Source organism: Astatotilapia calliptera, chromosome 6, assembly GCF_964374335.1.
Source record: "Astatotilapia calliptera chromosome 6, fAstCal68.1, whole genome shotgun sequence".
NCBI classification, from domain to species: Eukaryota; Metazoa; Chordata; class Actinopteri; order Cichliformes; family Cichlidae; genus Astatotilapia; species Astatotilapia calliptera.
The window spans coordinates 17364061-17379667 of NC_137427.1; the positions used below are offsets into that span (position 1 = coordinate 17364061).

At 42.2% G+C, this 15607-nt stretch overlaps 1 protein-coding gene across 1 annotated transcript; it reads left to right on the top strand.

The window, feature by feature from the left end:
• The first annotated feature begins 2841 nt into the window (after positions 1-2841).
• On the top strand, positions 2842-4462 carry dand5 (DAN domain family, member 5). The gene is made up of 2 exons (XM_026169418.2): positions 2842-3454; positions 3734-4462. Exons 1-2 carry the CDS (start codon positions 2987-2989, stop codon positions 4031-4033), a joined length of 768 nt encoding a protein of 255 aa, XP_026025203.1. The 5' UTR covers positions 2842-2986; the 3' UTR covers positions 4034-4462.
• Positions 4463-15607: the final 11145 nt, after the last annotated feature.

Consider the following 15607-nt stretch of genomic DNA (forward strand, 5'->3'; position numbering starts at 1 on the left):
AATCTCCAATCACAACATGAATCATGAATGGAAATACAGAGGAATTACAGTAGGGAGCACTGGTTACACTCAAGAACATTAGATTAGGCTTTGCCAGACATCATCTAAAGAGTCAGCACAGCTCTAAAAACAAAAAGAAACCTTTGGGCAGTTGAAACCAAAGTTTACCTGGGAAGAAGTATGAAGAAGAAAAGAAACGGCTCATGGGCATGTATGGCTGCAAGTGAAATCGGGTCACTAATGTTTATTGATGATATGACTGCCGATAGCAGCAGCAGGAAGAACTGTGAAGTGTGCAGGGCTATACTCTCTGCTTAGATGCAACCAGCTGGTGCAAAACTGATAGGACTTTGTGTTACAGTGCAAATGGATAATGATGCAAAACAAATGTACGTAACCCAAGAAGTCCTTAAAGGCAAAGAAAAGAGAAATTCTTCAATGTCAATGTCAGTCATCTGATCTCATCCCAACAGAGCATGCTCAGTTTCTGATGGCAAAAGTGAATGCAGACAGACCCACAAACAAGCAGCCCTTGAAGGTGAAGGCCACAGTGGCATAACAGAGCATTTCAAGAAAGGAAACACAGCAGTTGGTGATGTTTATGGTTTCAATCACTCCTTGTGTTGAAATTGTTACTCTGACCAGTTACTTTTGAGCTTCCAAAAATCTGGGACTGCATATAAAAATGACTGCAATCCCGAAACAGTTAATGCAAAATTTTTACTTTCAACCTCTTGAATAAAAGTTAAAAGTCTGCTTTTTAGTCACATTTCCATTCTTTGATTTAAAATGTAATTTAATATGACGTATAGAGAAATCGAAAAAGCGGATTTGTCCAGAAAGTTAATGCCCAAACTGCATACTAGATAAACATATTTTCATCCAAATCTGGTATTGTCGGAAAAAGCTGGCAGTCGGGCTTTCACAAAGTTACACATTCATGGACCGTTTCCTTCCAGTATGTGAATAATTCTAATGCATTACTTCCTGGAGTAACTTTATTGTCACAGTTTATGACGGGCCATCTTTTATATGGTGTACTTGTCATTTGAATAAACAGAAACAAAAGCCGCCTGTTCAGCTTTTAACCCCCACAACAAGCTGCTGACGTGTCATTGGTTTATTCAAATATTTACTGGTGTCTTTCTAGAGAATGGTATAAATGAACAGGAGTCCAAAGATTCCCAGTTCAATACTGGGAGGAGACACAAATCCTTTTGCAGTTATATCAGGAAGGCCTTTAGATATCTGCCAAATCACACATCCGGAGCTACCTGATGTGGCAACCCTTGAGAATAAGGAAGCAAGAAAAGCAGATCTAACCTGTCAGTACAGCCTTTTGTTGAAAAGCAGTGAAACAACAGAGGGGCTCTACAAAAATACTGATTGTAAAATGCACACAGTCACAGTCTGGAGGTTTGTTTAAATACTAAAGGGGCAATTGAATGGAAGAAGGAGGCAATAGTTTGTAAACTGTGCCCTCTAGTGGAGAATGATCATGCTGTAGCTGGAGGAATAGACCTTGAATGCTTTTTAAACACAGTCGCATAACCTTGAATTACTACTTATCTTGCTGGTAAATAAGGTTGATACTACAAATGTCACCCACATGAGTGCATGTGATAAAAAACCTACAAATAAACCAGATTCATTTACCTTTCCTAATCTTTCTCATTGTATGCGCTAATGTTAAATAGTGATTCTGGGAAGCAGAAACTGAGAAGAAGGGAGGGGAAAGTGACTTTTAAAGCCCAGGCTTGTATATGAGAAAGTTAAACACTGGTTCTGTTATAAGACTGTCAGCTAGTCTGCTTTCAACAGCCAGCATGTGATCACGTCACGGGTGACAGAGCACAATCAAGTCTAATGGCGCAATGATGGGATGCCAAGGGAGAGGCTAAGAAACTGCTTGCGGGAATACATGGGAAGGAGACTGTTTGTTTACACGGGGAACATAAACTCATTATTGCTTTACAGTCAAAGGCAGCAGGAACACCTGTTGAATGACCGGCCCAGCTGATGAGACAGTGTTTCAAAAGTCTTTCTGAAACTGTGCGAGTATACTTTGAGTGTTTACGCATACACGTAAAAATCCCAGACCTCCAGGTTGAATTTAGGTTAATTGTGCATCAAGAATTCTAATTTAGTGATTCATTCTAATAAATTCCCACAACTGTTAATGTTTTCTTACCGTTATATTTATTTATTTATAATTCTTTCTTATCAGCACTGCAGTCATTTCTGCCAATAAAAAATTATATGCGGTTGTGTGCTAGGACAAGAAAAGACTTTTATTTAAAAGATATTGATATCTTATATGTTTTTCTATAACCAGATGAATACCTATGGGATATTTGGTGCTGTTAGGCAGCAAATAGCAAACATTAGACCATGTTTTACAAGAATGGTGTTCATACTTCCTCTATGCTGAAGGAGACTGAAGGTCTTTCCATTCAACTGTTGAAAAAACTTCTATATCTGTTGATGTTCTTTTGTTGTTGTTGTAAATATTCTCTCTTATTTTTTAATTAAAAGCATTCTAAATAAAAGTCGCAGCATAATTAGTGTTTGTGGAATCAGCCCAGATCGGATTAGTTTGAACTCCGAGATCAAGCTCACCTTTCAAATGTTATGTTTTTATGACCGTCTTTTCCACACTTGCTTTGAAACTAAAATCCTCTCAGTCTGGCAACCATCCACGACCTGGACTTTTAAGCTGGGTGTGATGTCTGGTCTGGTGTGGGAATTGTGACACCTTCTTTGCATTAAACGCAGGTGAGAATTGGCAGCCACCTACATAAAAAGACTCCCTCCGCCATACTGGCAAAGCACTGACAGCAAGGTTGCCATTTGGAACCTTGGACCACAAACTACCAGACAAAGATTTCTTTTTTAATTAAATGTTTTAAAGTCAATAGTGGTAAATTTTAAAATAATTTCAGTGTTTCAAGTCATTTCTGCCGGTTATCCAACTTTTCCTCAGAGTATGGCTCTCCTCATCGCCTTTATCTTTTTGTCAAGTTGGACAGCGGCGGCTCTTACACTTCCTTACAGCTCGTATGTGAAAGGATCCAGGGTTGATTTTGAGTCATCTGGCAGCGGACCAGAGGAACCTGTCCGGGGGATTGTCAAGGTTGTGCAGCTGGACCATCATACCCTGACCCAGTCTGGATTCTTCAGAAGAGGACTGACCCCCAGAAGAGCCCCTTCCCACAGTACCAGACTGCCCTTCCCTTCCTTCTTGTCTCGCGGTCGTCCAGGTCAGGCTGTGGGCAACAAGGCTCCTGTAAATCCACTACACAACCTGCGCCCTAAAAACCCCACTGAGTTAGAGCTAAAGAAGAAGCAGGGCCTGCAAATGTGGCAGAAAGTCATAGATAAAGGCGGCAAGATGTCTTTGCCAGTGAACCTGAAGGACATGAAGCAGACATGCACTGCAGTACCTTTCACTCAGGTAAGAGCCAAAGAATCATACGTTTTCAGTTCTTTGCCCATTAATATGCACATGCAAATCAGCGTCAGGTTAACTGACTTCTTACACGACTACACAGAATATTGGAAATTTCTCACTGTTAGTCACATTAGTGTTGATTTTTAAAAAAAATGATTATTACAGTCTGCATTAGCTGTGGTGTTGAAGCGCTGATTTTTACTTTCTCAGAGGTAAAGGAAACATTTATGTCTATAGCTGCTGTGTTTACCCTAAACCTGACCCTCGCTGTCATCTTCCCAGCATGTGACAGCAGATGGATGCGAAACAGTGACAGTACACAACAAGCTGTGTTTCGGCCAATGCAGCTCCCTCTTTGTCCCGTCTGAAGGAGAGTTTGAAGGACTGAGTCCTGAGACAGGAGCCTTCCACCGGCGGGCCCCCTGCTCCCGCTGTGCACCATCAAAAGCTCAGACTGTTACTGTGCCTCTGCGCTGTGGAGCCGACGTACGGGAGAAGCGACTGATGGTGGTGGAAGAGTGCAAGTGTGAGACAGGCCGTGAAGAAAAGAGCGCCATGGCTGCAGGTTCCAGGCACGTGTAACACTGTAAAAGCTGCCGCAACAAGGCTTCATGACATTTTGTGCTGTCTGAATGCAATCCTGTGTTGCAAATCACATAGAAATTCAAGTAGGAGACAAGTTTTTAATTTGAATCAAATCACAGCCAAAGTGAGCCACTATTTTTCATAAACGATAAAGTGATTATTTTAATAGCTGGAACAAATATTTGTATGTGTAATCGTATGTGTATCTGTATTTGTGAGTCTGAATGTATTATTCAGAAGGTAAACGTTCTGGTGGCTTCTCCCACCATCGCTTGTTGACAAAGTGACCTGAGCTTCGGTCACGCATTTTTCTGTCGCAACAAAAGAAACGGTCCACACTGGACTTATGATTAAAAGTGTGTTTAGATTAATCTAAACTGAAATATTGTGATCTGTGATATTGTCATTAAAATGTCCTCTTTGTCCGCATTCCTTTTTTTCCTGGCATTGCTAATTAGTTTTCTGCCAACACTGTTGGATTTACAAGAGCAATTTAGTTTGCCTGCAAAGCTCAAGTAAAAAACATGAAGAGCATTTGTTGTTTTTTTTCCCTCCCACTCTTGTATTCAAGCATTCAAGTGTCAGCTTCTATATTTTATTAAAAAGCCGTGTTCCATCGACTTTTAGCACATAGCACTTACATCTGAAAGCACCGAACTAGACAGCAAGCAGGCTATTGAGCACAAGTACTTAGCGGTAAGCAAACATAATTGTTTCAGCATGGACCCCTGAATTATGTATAGGCACCACCTATTCTCATGCCCAATCTCTTTTCAAGCTAGCTGTGGGAATTTGAACATCCTTCACCACAGATGCACTTGAGCAAGAGGGCATGTGTGATTATGTGTGTATGTGCTTTTTCCCCCCCGTTAGAGCCCATAAAACCTATTATTCATTTATATCCTGGCACCTGGGCCTGGTAAAGTGAACTCATCCCACACATCCCTACATACATTCCCAGAGGAGCATAAAGAAGGGGGCTCTTTACGTTGCCTTGGCATGTTGTCAAAATGGCTGCTTAGATGGCCATTTGCATTCACGTGGGCTTTCTGAAAAAGTGAAAGCGTTCATTGCACTACGGGGGTGCATTGAGTCCCTTGGATTCCATTAGCATGTGATTAACATCTTGCGTTGATGGCTATATTTTCCGAGATTGATGGGACAAATATTTGCCCAGGTCTTAACTGTGAAGAATTAGGGGCCACTTTTAATCAGGCACTTGTTTTCTTTTTCTTTTTTTCCCTCTATACGTAGACATATAGAGAAGGTGGAGAGCTTGGGAGACTCACACGACAATGAACAAATTCCTCATAGTGAAGAGGGTTGTTTGTGAAATGTCAAAGTCTGAGTAATCTATAACTAATCATGGCTGTATTTCCCTAAATGTCATTATGCAATAGCGCATTTGCCATCAGTCCGCATGATGATGTTAACAAAGAAAGAGTGATGAGCTCACTATCTTCTCCCTGTATCACCCTCTTTCCAATCTTTTTTTTTTCCTGGAAGAAGAGAGATTAAAAAAAAAGAAAAATGGGCATAGTGAGGGGAGGGGAGGATGAAGACGGTTGTTGATTGAACAAACAAGGTGCACAAGAGATTGCACCACTTAGCAAGACAGATGTCAGCCCCCTTTGCATTGTGGGATCCGGTGGAGCACTCCTGTGTCATTAAGGATGGCCTGGTTCCCATGGCGAGGGGAAAGGAAGGAGCGAAAGGAGGAGGGCCTGCTGCCAAGTTCAGCGCCTCGGGGATCAGATCAGCGTCACGGGGTGCTAAGTGGCCTAGTTAGCGCTTTAAAACGCACAATGAGCTGCCTGCTTTTTCTCTCGCTGTGTGTGTAGGCCTTTTAACTGTCAGACATGGAAATGGTTGGGAGGTATGTGTGATGGGTATGTGTGTGTGTGTGTGTGGGGGGGGGGGGGGTTGGAGGGTGGGGTGGAACTCAAGAAATATTACTTAAGTCAAGGTGAATTTAAAGGAAACTGAATGATAAAGTGAGACTTATAGGTGCCCATTTTGCTCATTATTGAAAAGTTATATATATATTTTTTCCTTCATTATAATAATATATTAAGTGCTCATTGAAGTATTTTATGATTCATAGTAAGAAAAGGAAAATTACCACACTGAACCAGTTTGATGCTGATGAAATCTTTCCATTGATTTCCTGGCCTTTCCTACCTTTGCTGGCTACTTGGGGCTTCGTTGTAGCTAAATCACCGTGCTACTCTGGACCATATACCGTAAGTAAAAATAACTTAATGCGTTTTTTTCCCTTTTTGTTTTTTTCTGTAGCAGTAACTGACAAAATTGAGATCACAGCATGATGTGCTAAGCTATCAGCTAGCTAGCGAGCTTGGTTAGCAAGGTGCACCCATTGCACAGAGATAAAATACCTCAAAATAGTGTTAAATGACAAATAAAAAATAACAATATAACTTACCAAACATTTCTTGGGTGGCCCATTAGTAGAATTAACCACACTGTGTGATTATACTAGCGCTACCAAATACCACTAAACATGTGGGTAGCTGTGGTTTAGGTGTTAGGGCAGGTGATCTACCAAACTGGAAGGCATGTTGGCAAGTTGGCATGCCTGACTATCCTTAAGAAAAATACTTCATATTATCCCTGATGCAGCCATTGTGAATGTGTGTGTGAATGTTGGAAAGGGCTTAGGCATAGATAAAAATGCTATGTAAATGTATGTATGTGTGTTTTATTGAGTGAAATAGTGAACACTTTGAGTGCTCAAGTGAGTAAGAAGGACAAGTACCACCAAGTCCATTTAATTTAACTTCAATTTTATTTACATAGCATCAAATCACAGGAATTGTTGTGTCAAGGTGCTTTATTTTCTTATGGCGAAGAGACTCCTTCAATAATAGTGAGAAAACGCCAACAATCAGATGACCTATGAGCAAGCACTAGGCAACAGTGGTAAGGAAAAACTTTGGTAAAACAGTGGTAAGGAAAAACTTTGGTAAAACAGTGGTAAGGAAAAACTCCCTTTTAAGAGAAAGAAATCTGACTCAGGGAGGGACAGCACTCTGCTGCAACATGGGAGGTGAGGGGACGAGTGCCAGAAATTAATAATAACTAATGTTTAAATACAGTGATGTATAAACACAGAGAATGAAAAGAAAAAGGAGAAGAAACACACTGCCCCCAGCAGTCAAGGCTTACTGTAGCATAACTAAAAGAGTAACCCTCTTTTAGGGAGTAACCTTATCTCTTAGAGCAGCAGTCCCCAACCTTTTTTGCCTCACGGACCGGTTTATGCCCGACAATATTTTCATGGACCGGCCTTTAAGGTGTCGCGGATAAATACAACAAAATAAAACTAGTACCGGTACCGAAAAAAAGAAGATTTATTCATAACACACATGAAAAGACCCAGGAAAACCGAGTTAACGATAAAAACGATAACAAAATAACGCTGAAAAACGATAAAAACCATGAAAACCATACATTTCACACCTCAACTTTCGCGGCCCGGTACCAAACGACTCAAGGACCGGTACCGGTCTGAGGCCCGGGGGTTGGGGACCGCTGTCTTAGAGCCACCTACTCCAACCCTAACTACAAGCTTAATCAAAATTAAGGACATTTTTAAGCATAATCTTAAAAATAGAGAGATTGTCTGTCTCTAATATAGAAACTGGGAGCTGGTTCCACAGAAGAGGGTCCTGGAAGCTGAAGGCTTTGCCTCCCAGTCTACTTTTAAATATCCTAGGAACTACAAGTAAGGCAGACGTCTGAGAGCAAAGTGTTCTTTTGGGGCGATACGGTACTACGAGGTCTTTAAGATAAGATGAGACTTGATTCAGCAGTTTGAAGGAGAAGGATTTTAAATTTGTTTCTGGATTTAACAGGAAGCCAGTGAAGCTCATATGGAAGAAATATGGTTTTTCTTTTTAGTCCCGCTCAGTACTCTAGCTGCAGTGCTCTGAATCAATCAAAGGCTTTTCAGAGAGTGTTTAGAACAACCTGGTTATAATAAATTACAGTGGTCCAACCTAGAAGTAACAAATGCACTGGTTTTTCAGCATCACTCTGATACACAATGTTTTTAATTTTAGAGATATTGCACAAATGCAAGAAAGCAGTCTTACATATTTGTTTAATGTGTGTGTGCTGAAAGACATATCCTGCTCAATAATGACTCCAAGATTCCTCACAGTGTTACTGGAGGCCAAGGCAATCCCATCCAGAATAAGTATCTGGTTAGACAATATGTTTCTATGATTTTTAGGGCCAGTTTACCACAAACTCAGATGATGGATACAGTTTACTGGTTTGATGGAGCAATAGTGAAGCCTGACCTGCCAGCTATAATGTGGTCACACCTTAAAAATACAAAGTTTAAGTCTTAATAGATGGTACAGTTGGGGAACCTTTTAACATCTATGGGGATTTAATGTGCCCTTTTTAAAGCTAGCCTCAAGTATTTGTTGAAGGCACTGCAGTTTTTGGCACTTTAGTGCTGGCTTTATGTTTTCGCCCTGGAGCTTGTTGCTTAGTTTGGACCTGAGTGGAGTAGTGATCATGCTCCTAGATCTGGCATCTGCGGGTAAGGGTGAACAGGGGTCCAGGATGCACTCTCTGGAAATAAATTTGAATGGTGAAGAGGTATACCAGAAGGATTATTTGTAAGACCTGTTAAGTCATAGGTGAGATGGTGTGTTATCACCTAAATCCCCGCAGTAGAGGTCTACTGCTGTAGGTGTCAGGTTCTAGGTGAGAGTGTGTCTGTTCCACAGTTATAACATCCATTTCCCCTCTGATGCAGCAGTACATGTTCACTCTGTGGTGTTAGTGTGGACCAGCTGGTCAGAGTTGGCTCTGCTGGAGATGGCGCCCCGGGCTAGGCCTGCCAGCCTACTGCCATTCTGCCTGACTGCCAACCTGCCCGCCAGACTGTCTGTTGGGTGCTTAGCAGAACAAAGATAGGTGTAGCCCTACAAAAGTTTGTTATTGGATAAAATGTTGATGTAGTTTTAACCAGTAACCATAGTAAAATAACTGAATGGGTTTTTCTGGTTCTGTGTGAGTTAGACTTTTGCTAATCTGACACTGTAAGGTGAAGGGGGTTTATTTTATTTCTTTAAAAGGTTTTACAAGAGATTGAAACAACATTTAATTCAATTACAACCTGATTTAATGTGGAGAAGACGGAGCAAGACATCACATGAGATTCAGTTAAGGAACCCCTTGGCAAGTCTGCTGACCATAGGCCAGTTTTTTGTGGCTTCCAGTAAAGCCAGGCCAACACTTCTTCCTTTCATTATTTTAAAAGAATGCAGATGGATTAAAAGCGCTTATACAAAGCTAAACTGTCACCAGACAATAGTCCGTGGTTTCGAGTTTACAGCTCTCAAATACCCTCCCTCTTGTGCTCTCAGCTATTTACGTGCACACACCCAGAGCCTGCTCAACCAAGGGCTACAAGCAGACCACAAATGGAAAACACAACTCCATAAATCTCATTTATTACCTTTAGATTTCACACAATCTCTTAATCAAGATTATATGACTCTATCGCTAAAATTTTGACATTGCTTAGCAGTTGAAACGTGGTAAATGAGAATTTTTTATGTTCAGAAATGCATTGCTTTAAAAGATTAAGTCTAAGCATAGAAATGTGGATTGATGTAAAAATGTAACATTGCCTGATATAAGCTCAATGTGATTTGGCTGTTCTTATGAAATATGTTCACAACGTTTGTAGTTTCTCTTAAAATAATCATGTAAACACAGAAAGAGGTTTTGAAAGCTGCAATCATTCTTCCTGCACACACCTACCACTTACACACTTAGTTATTTGTCTATTTTTCAGACTCAACTAAGAGACCAACAGTATCCTTAACCTGCTTTTTTATTATCTGATGATCCCTAAGATGCAGCATCTGTAGTTTCTCTAAAAAAGTTCTATTTCATTAAGAGTGATATTTGAGTGATTTCTATCTGCATTTGATGATATTTGTATTTGCTTGGGTTGTACTTGTGAATATATTTGTGGTGATTATTGCTGCTGAGTGTCGAGCTGTCAGTAAACCCTCTGCTGGAGTGTGATGATGATAGCAATGTCGCTGTGGCAGGTGCGGTCCTGCATGCCATGCAGGTGATGTCTCTCATGCTCACTTAGCTAATGACTCCAATTAAAGTAATTAAGAGCTGGCATGGTGAAACCTGCTCACTCTTCCACTGCCAACCCATCCATTCCCCTTCCTTTTAAGCAACACACATCAGCGCCCACCTCATACCACTACATGCCATCATCTGCTGAACTACTTCTGCTCTCTTGCCTTCCCTTCATTTTTCTCCCTCGAGCACCTCGTCCTCGTCGTTATGTCAAAACTATCCTGCGCCCCTGTTCCTTCTGAGGCCTTTGAAAGAAACATGAAGCCTAAAATCAGCTAAACGCTCCACTCCAGAAGCACTTAAGAGACCCTCAGCTCAACTTATTGTCACACAGACAGCTACGGAAGGGGAAGACCAAAGGCTGGGTCCGACAGGAGGAAGAGGCGAGTTAAAGAGGGAGAGGGGATGCAAGCCAGGTCCTAACGAGGGGAAAGATAATTGTTTTGTTTTGTTAGGGGCCCTTCTTCAGTATGGAGGGAGTTGAAATGACATGCCGCACATGGTTTCTGGATGAAGTGATGAAAGGGAGGGGTTGAGAGATGCAAGCTTGATGCAAGAGTGCTGAATTAGTAGGGAAAGGGGGTGCAGCACCAAAAATGCAGCAGTAATAGTACTGAAAAAAAAAACCCTCCAAAGAGTTGTAGTCACAATGAAAAACCGGAGGCTGCTAAGTGGTTTTTACACTGACAGATTCACAAGCTCCCATGAAACTTTGATGCACGTTTGGTGCATGTTGTTTGTTCCATTTACGGGACTTCTATAACATTTCAATGTCAAAATACACATTAATCACAGAGTATTTCAATATCACAGTCCACAAATTCCAACAGTGGGAAAGACCACTCTGAGCCAACTTGGAGACACAACTTTGGCTACCGGGCCTGGTCAGATTTATCAAAATTTATGAAACGGCAAACATATGAATCTCTGGTGTCTTGGTGTTCTTTCAGCACTTGGATTCCCAGACTGACAGACGAAGTGCCTGGATTTGTAGCTGGCGTGGCAGCACAAGCACTTTTCCAGAATCTCATCCCATTTTCTGTGAGAAAAAAAGACTTTGATGTGAACCCTGGGCTTACCTCCCCCTGTTTTCCTCATGTGTTCGCCCACTCCAGCGTAGTTCCCTTTTATTTATCTTTAACATCTGACCAGAAGCTAAGATGAGAAATAAGTAAAAGAGCAAAAAAGAAAAGAGGGGGAAAAAGAAGAGGCCTTTCACAGTGAGAAACATCACTGGTTGTTTCTCACTCGATTCAGGATATTCTTTCATGGTGAGCCGAGAACTGAAAGCCTCGCAAAAAGCCATCATCATCAAATTTACAGCTGAGCACACTTTGGTAATCTGGCTACTAACAGCATCAAGCAAATTATCCTGGTGGACTGTCTGCTTGAGCCAGACCAGCGAATCACCTCCAGAAGCCTGTCACCACTTCCATGAAGATAAATGGTATCATTACACAGTCTCCATCATGCATTAGCTGATCTGGAATCTGCTTTCTGCAAAAGTGGGAATGGCTACGGATTACACTCAGCCATCGGATAACACTGACAAAATGTGTGACAAACATTGGTAACCGTCTCTCTCTTTCTTTTTTTTTTTGAAAGCGCTCGTTGGGATGCAGCACCGGATTATGTGTTGCAAAGCAGTTCATCTTGAATGGGGCTCATGAAACACGCATTTTTGTTCGGACTGCTAATAAGATCAGGACCACTACAGACACAATTCATCCAGCACATTTTGCCAGTGTCATAGATATCTGTCCGCAAACAGTGATCCATCAAACAGTCATCATCACAGTGGGCAGAGGAGGAGTAGTATCATGCCAGTGTGTGAGAAAGAGAAAGAAGAAGAGTGATTGAGAGACAGACATACGCATAGGGGGTGGGGGTACAAAGGGGGGAGGTGGGGGGGGGGGGGGGGCAGTGCGCCAGTGTTCAAGAGAGATAGGCCAAGTGAGAAAGCGAGGCAGTGTGTGCATGCTGGAGTTTGTGTGGAGGGGTACAGAGGAGGGGTGCAGGTGGCATGGAGCTGGCGCAGGCCTGGCCCACTGTCCCCTGGCAGTGCCAGGCTCCATCTGTCATCAGCAGGAACATCTGCAGCCCAAGGTGCCCTTGTCACCCAGCGTTAGAGTAACGAGTTTGGCGTTTCCATTAGTCCAGGGCCCTCGCCTGCCCGTCCAGTTCTAGCCAAAACCATGGCATTTTGGGTGTGAGCTAGTGTGTGTTTGTCTGCGAATGAGTGTGTGTCTAGATATGAGACTGGGAGAGTGCGAATGAGGGAGCGAGCAAGCTGTGGGTGACTGGATTTGTTTGTCAGTTTGTACGCGTGTATGTGTGCGTGCGTGGCCGCGTGTGTCTGTGTTTGTAAGAGCAGGGGATGCCAAGCCAAAACAACATGGCAGTGCAGAGCGTTGACCCAGCTGGGTTGAGCCGGCATGTCGAGTCATGTCCCCTCCTGATGTGTGTGTGCCCAGTGCGCTCACACCGCTGCCAGACCCAATCTCTGGTCCTCTTTCCTTCTCACTCTCACTCACTCTTTCCCCCTCTCTCATCTTTCTGTCTTCCATCTGTCCACCTCCCTCTTATCTGCCCTCTCTCCCTTACCTCTCTCTGGCCCTTGTAGTCTCCTCCCTCCTTGTATGAAAAGTCCTTTCACACCCAGAGTCTATACTAAAATTCTGCCTCTGAACGCTACTCATATTTTATGCCCCCCACCCCAAACAAAAAACAAAAAACAGATGGCACTTCTTTCCCGTTTTCCTCTTTTCATCCTCCTCTCTGAGCTCTCCTCCTCCCTCCCTCTTTTCCCCATGTTTCTTTCCATCCAGCCGGTGTAGCACTGATCCTAACTGGCAGTCCACCTGTTTATTCTCTCTTTTCACCCACTCTCTAATTTAAAAAAAACGGAATCAATTCTGTCTCTCTCAAGGGAAGCAACATGGATCCATTATTTCTTATTGTAGCTATAACTTTCACATGACATTTTGTTAGGACCAAACACGGATTTGACAGTTATCAAATTCCCCGTGAACAAGATGGTTGCTGTTTATATCTGCGCCACATGGTGGCTCTAACGAGCAGCAATTCTTCTTGATATTAATGAACCCAGTTTGGCTGCGTTTGTGTCACTTACTCCTAGAATACTAATCAGACAAACAGAAGCGCATCCGAATAAGATAAGATTGATTATTCTTTTCCATTTTCTGTATTAAAAGAAGGCGTGCATCATAAATCAGCTCTGACAGCATCTATGAGATGTTAGCCTGAAGGTGTGAGGGAAATTAGATTCCTCTTAATAAAAAAAAGCCCCACATTGAGGACTCTAGTGTGAGCTGAGAGTCTCTGACATGCAAACTTATACACAAATGCTCACTTAAATGTGACAGACATTTTTTTTCTTTGCTAAAGCTTATTCTTTGACACTCAAAAAAAAAAAGCCCAGCCACTTCCTGTGAGAGAGGAGAGAGTTTTATGCTATAGTCCAGATTTCATTCACTCTCTTCCTTTCTTGGCCCTGTCCTTTAAAGGTTTCTCATCCCCTTATCGACAGTTTAAAAAAAAGTGTGTGGCGATAGAGTGAGTGAGATAGAAAAGGAGAGCCACAGTGAGATAAAGAAAAGGGAAGCGACAACTGCTAATCAATAAGATTTCTCCAACCTCGCTTTTTTTTTTCTCTCCCCCCGAGGCCCGCGGCATTCAAGACGAGCCAAGACGAACTTGGCATTGTCGAGCACGCCTTAAAAAGAAACACCTGCGAGGTGGAAGACTTAAAAAAAAAACAGAAGAAAAAAAAAATCCTGCTTTTCGCAGCTCTTAAAAATGTTGGCAAATGTTCCATGGGTTTTCTGGGAACAAAACAGTAAAAAGAAAGAGCTTCCATGCAAGTGAAGACAAAAGGGATGGTTTTCCATAGAGATGGAGGTGTCATTACACTAGAGACGGTTGCCAGATTTGGACTTATCTTACCCCCCTCTCCTCCCCATCCCCACGCCCGTCCTTGTAGCTATGCGATCTTAGTTGATTACCAGTGCTTCGAGCAGTGTTCAGAAAGCAAATAATGGAGAGCAAAATTTAGCTGTTGATAAAATATGTTTGTGGCTTTAGATGGGAAGATGGGATCGGTGGGGAATGCGCAGAGAGACAAAGATGGAGAAAGCTAGGGAGGGATGGGAGAGAGGAGAGAGAGGAAACTGGAGGGGGGGGGGGGGTAACTAAAACAGATGGCACTCTTGGCATCCACCTCTCTCTTAAATCTGTTTCTGCTGTTTTTCTCATGTGCACGAGGCTTTAACCCTGTGGTAACCTGTGTCCCAGCCTGACCCCGAACCTAACTGCTGTATGTAACAAGCTCGCCGTGTGGGTTTGTGTGTATCCGTGTTCATCTCTAGCACCTCTCTGTCTGCACACCCCTCTAATCGGCACCCTATGGAAGTGAGTATCAGCTGTTTTTAAAGCCTCGCTTTCATTTTTGATATGCATCTACATCTTATTTTATCTAAATGGGCTACTCTGGTATTTGTGCTGAGCTTGCCCTCTGCTCTCCTGACTCTCGGGAATCAAGTTCACTCACATTCTTTCCCCTCAGAAGCTCCAAATTTCTGATTTCTTTTTGTATGATTTTGCAGCGTTGACAGTGACAGATTTTCATTATTATTAGGTGGCAGAATACAACTATGTGCAACAATCAAGTACAGTCTGGAGAGTTTCTTTTTTCAGAACATCTCTGAAGGACATGCTACATTTATCTGACAAAGAAGATTACTTTTAGGTCAAGTGTCTACAAAATACAGTCCATTAATAGTGAAACTCTTACATAAAGTACATCAACTGGCAGCATTTCAAGAAGTAACACTTGCCTGTTCATTAATAAATGTTACAATAATAAAATCACACCAGCAGTGTTATATTGTACATTTTGTGTTGTTGCTTTGGACTTTTTTGTTCACTTTTAAATCGTGCAGTCGTAGCTTTTATACTTCTTTGAGGGATCTGAATACCTCGTCCGTCACAAAAAATGAATGGTGCTCTTCGTATTTTGACTGCGTGCAAAAAGTCTCATGCACCAATTTGCCAAGGCTCTTCGTTCAGTCCACGCACTGCAGTTTCAGATCAGATCGTCTGAGCCTATTTTGTCAGTTTTGAGATTTCTCAGCAATGCAGAAGAAATATTTTTCCACTGGTGAAAGGAGACATTTTAGAAACATATTTGGGATAAAATAACTAAATTATTCGGGAGAACGTGAAAAACAACATTGCCGCTCGTGACTGATAGAAGAAATATCATCATATGGCTTCAAACACCTGGGATGTCGACTGTGTATTTAGGCCACGTCCGTTGCTCAGTAGGTAAAAACATCCATGTGCTGACTCCCATAGACAGACTACAGATTTCCCTCAATGCACATCACTTATATGTGGGGTGCTGCA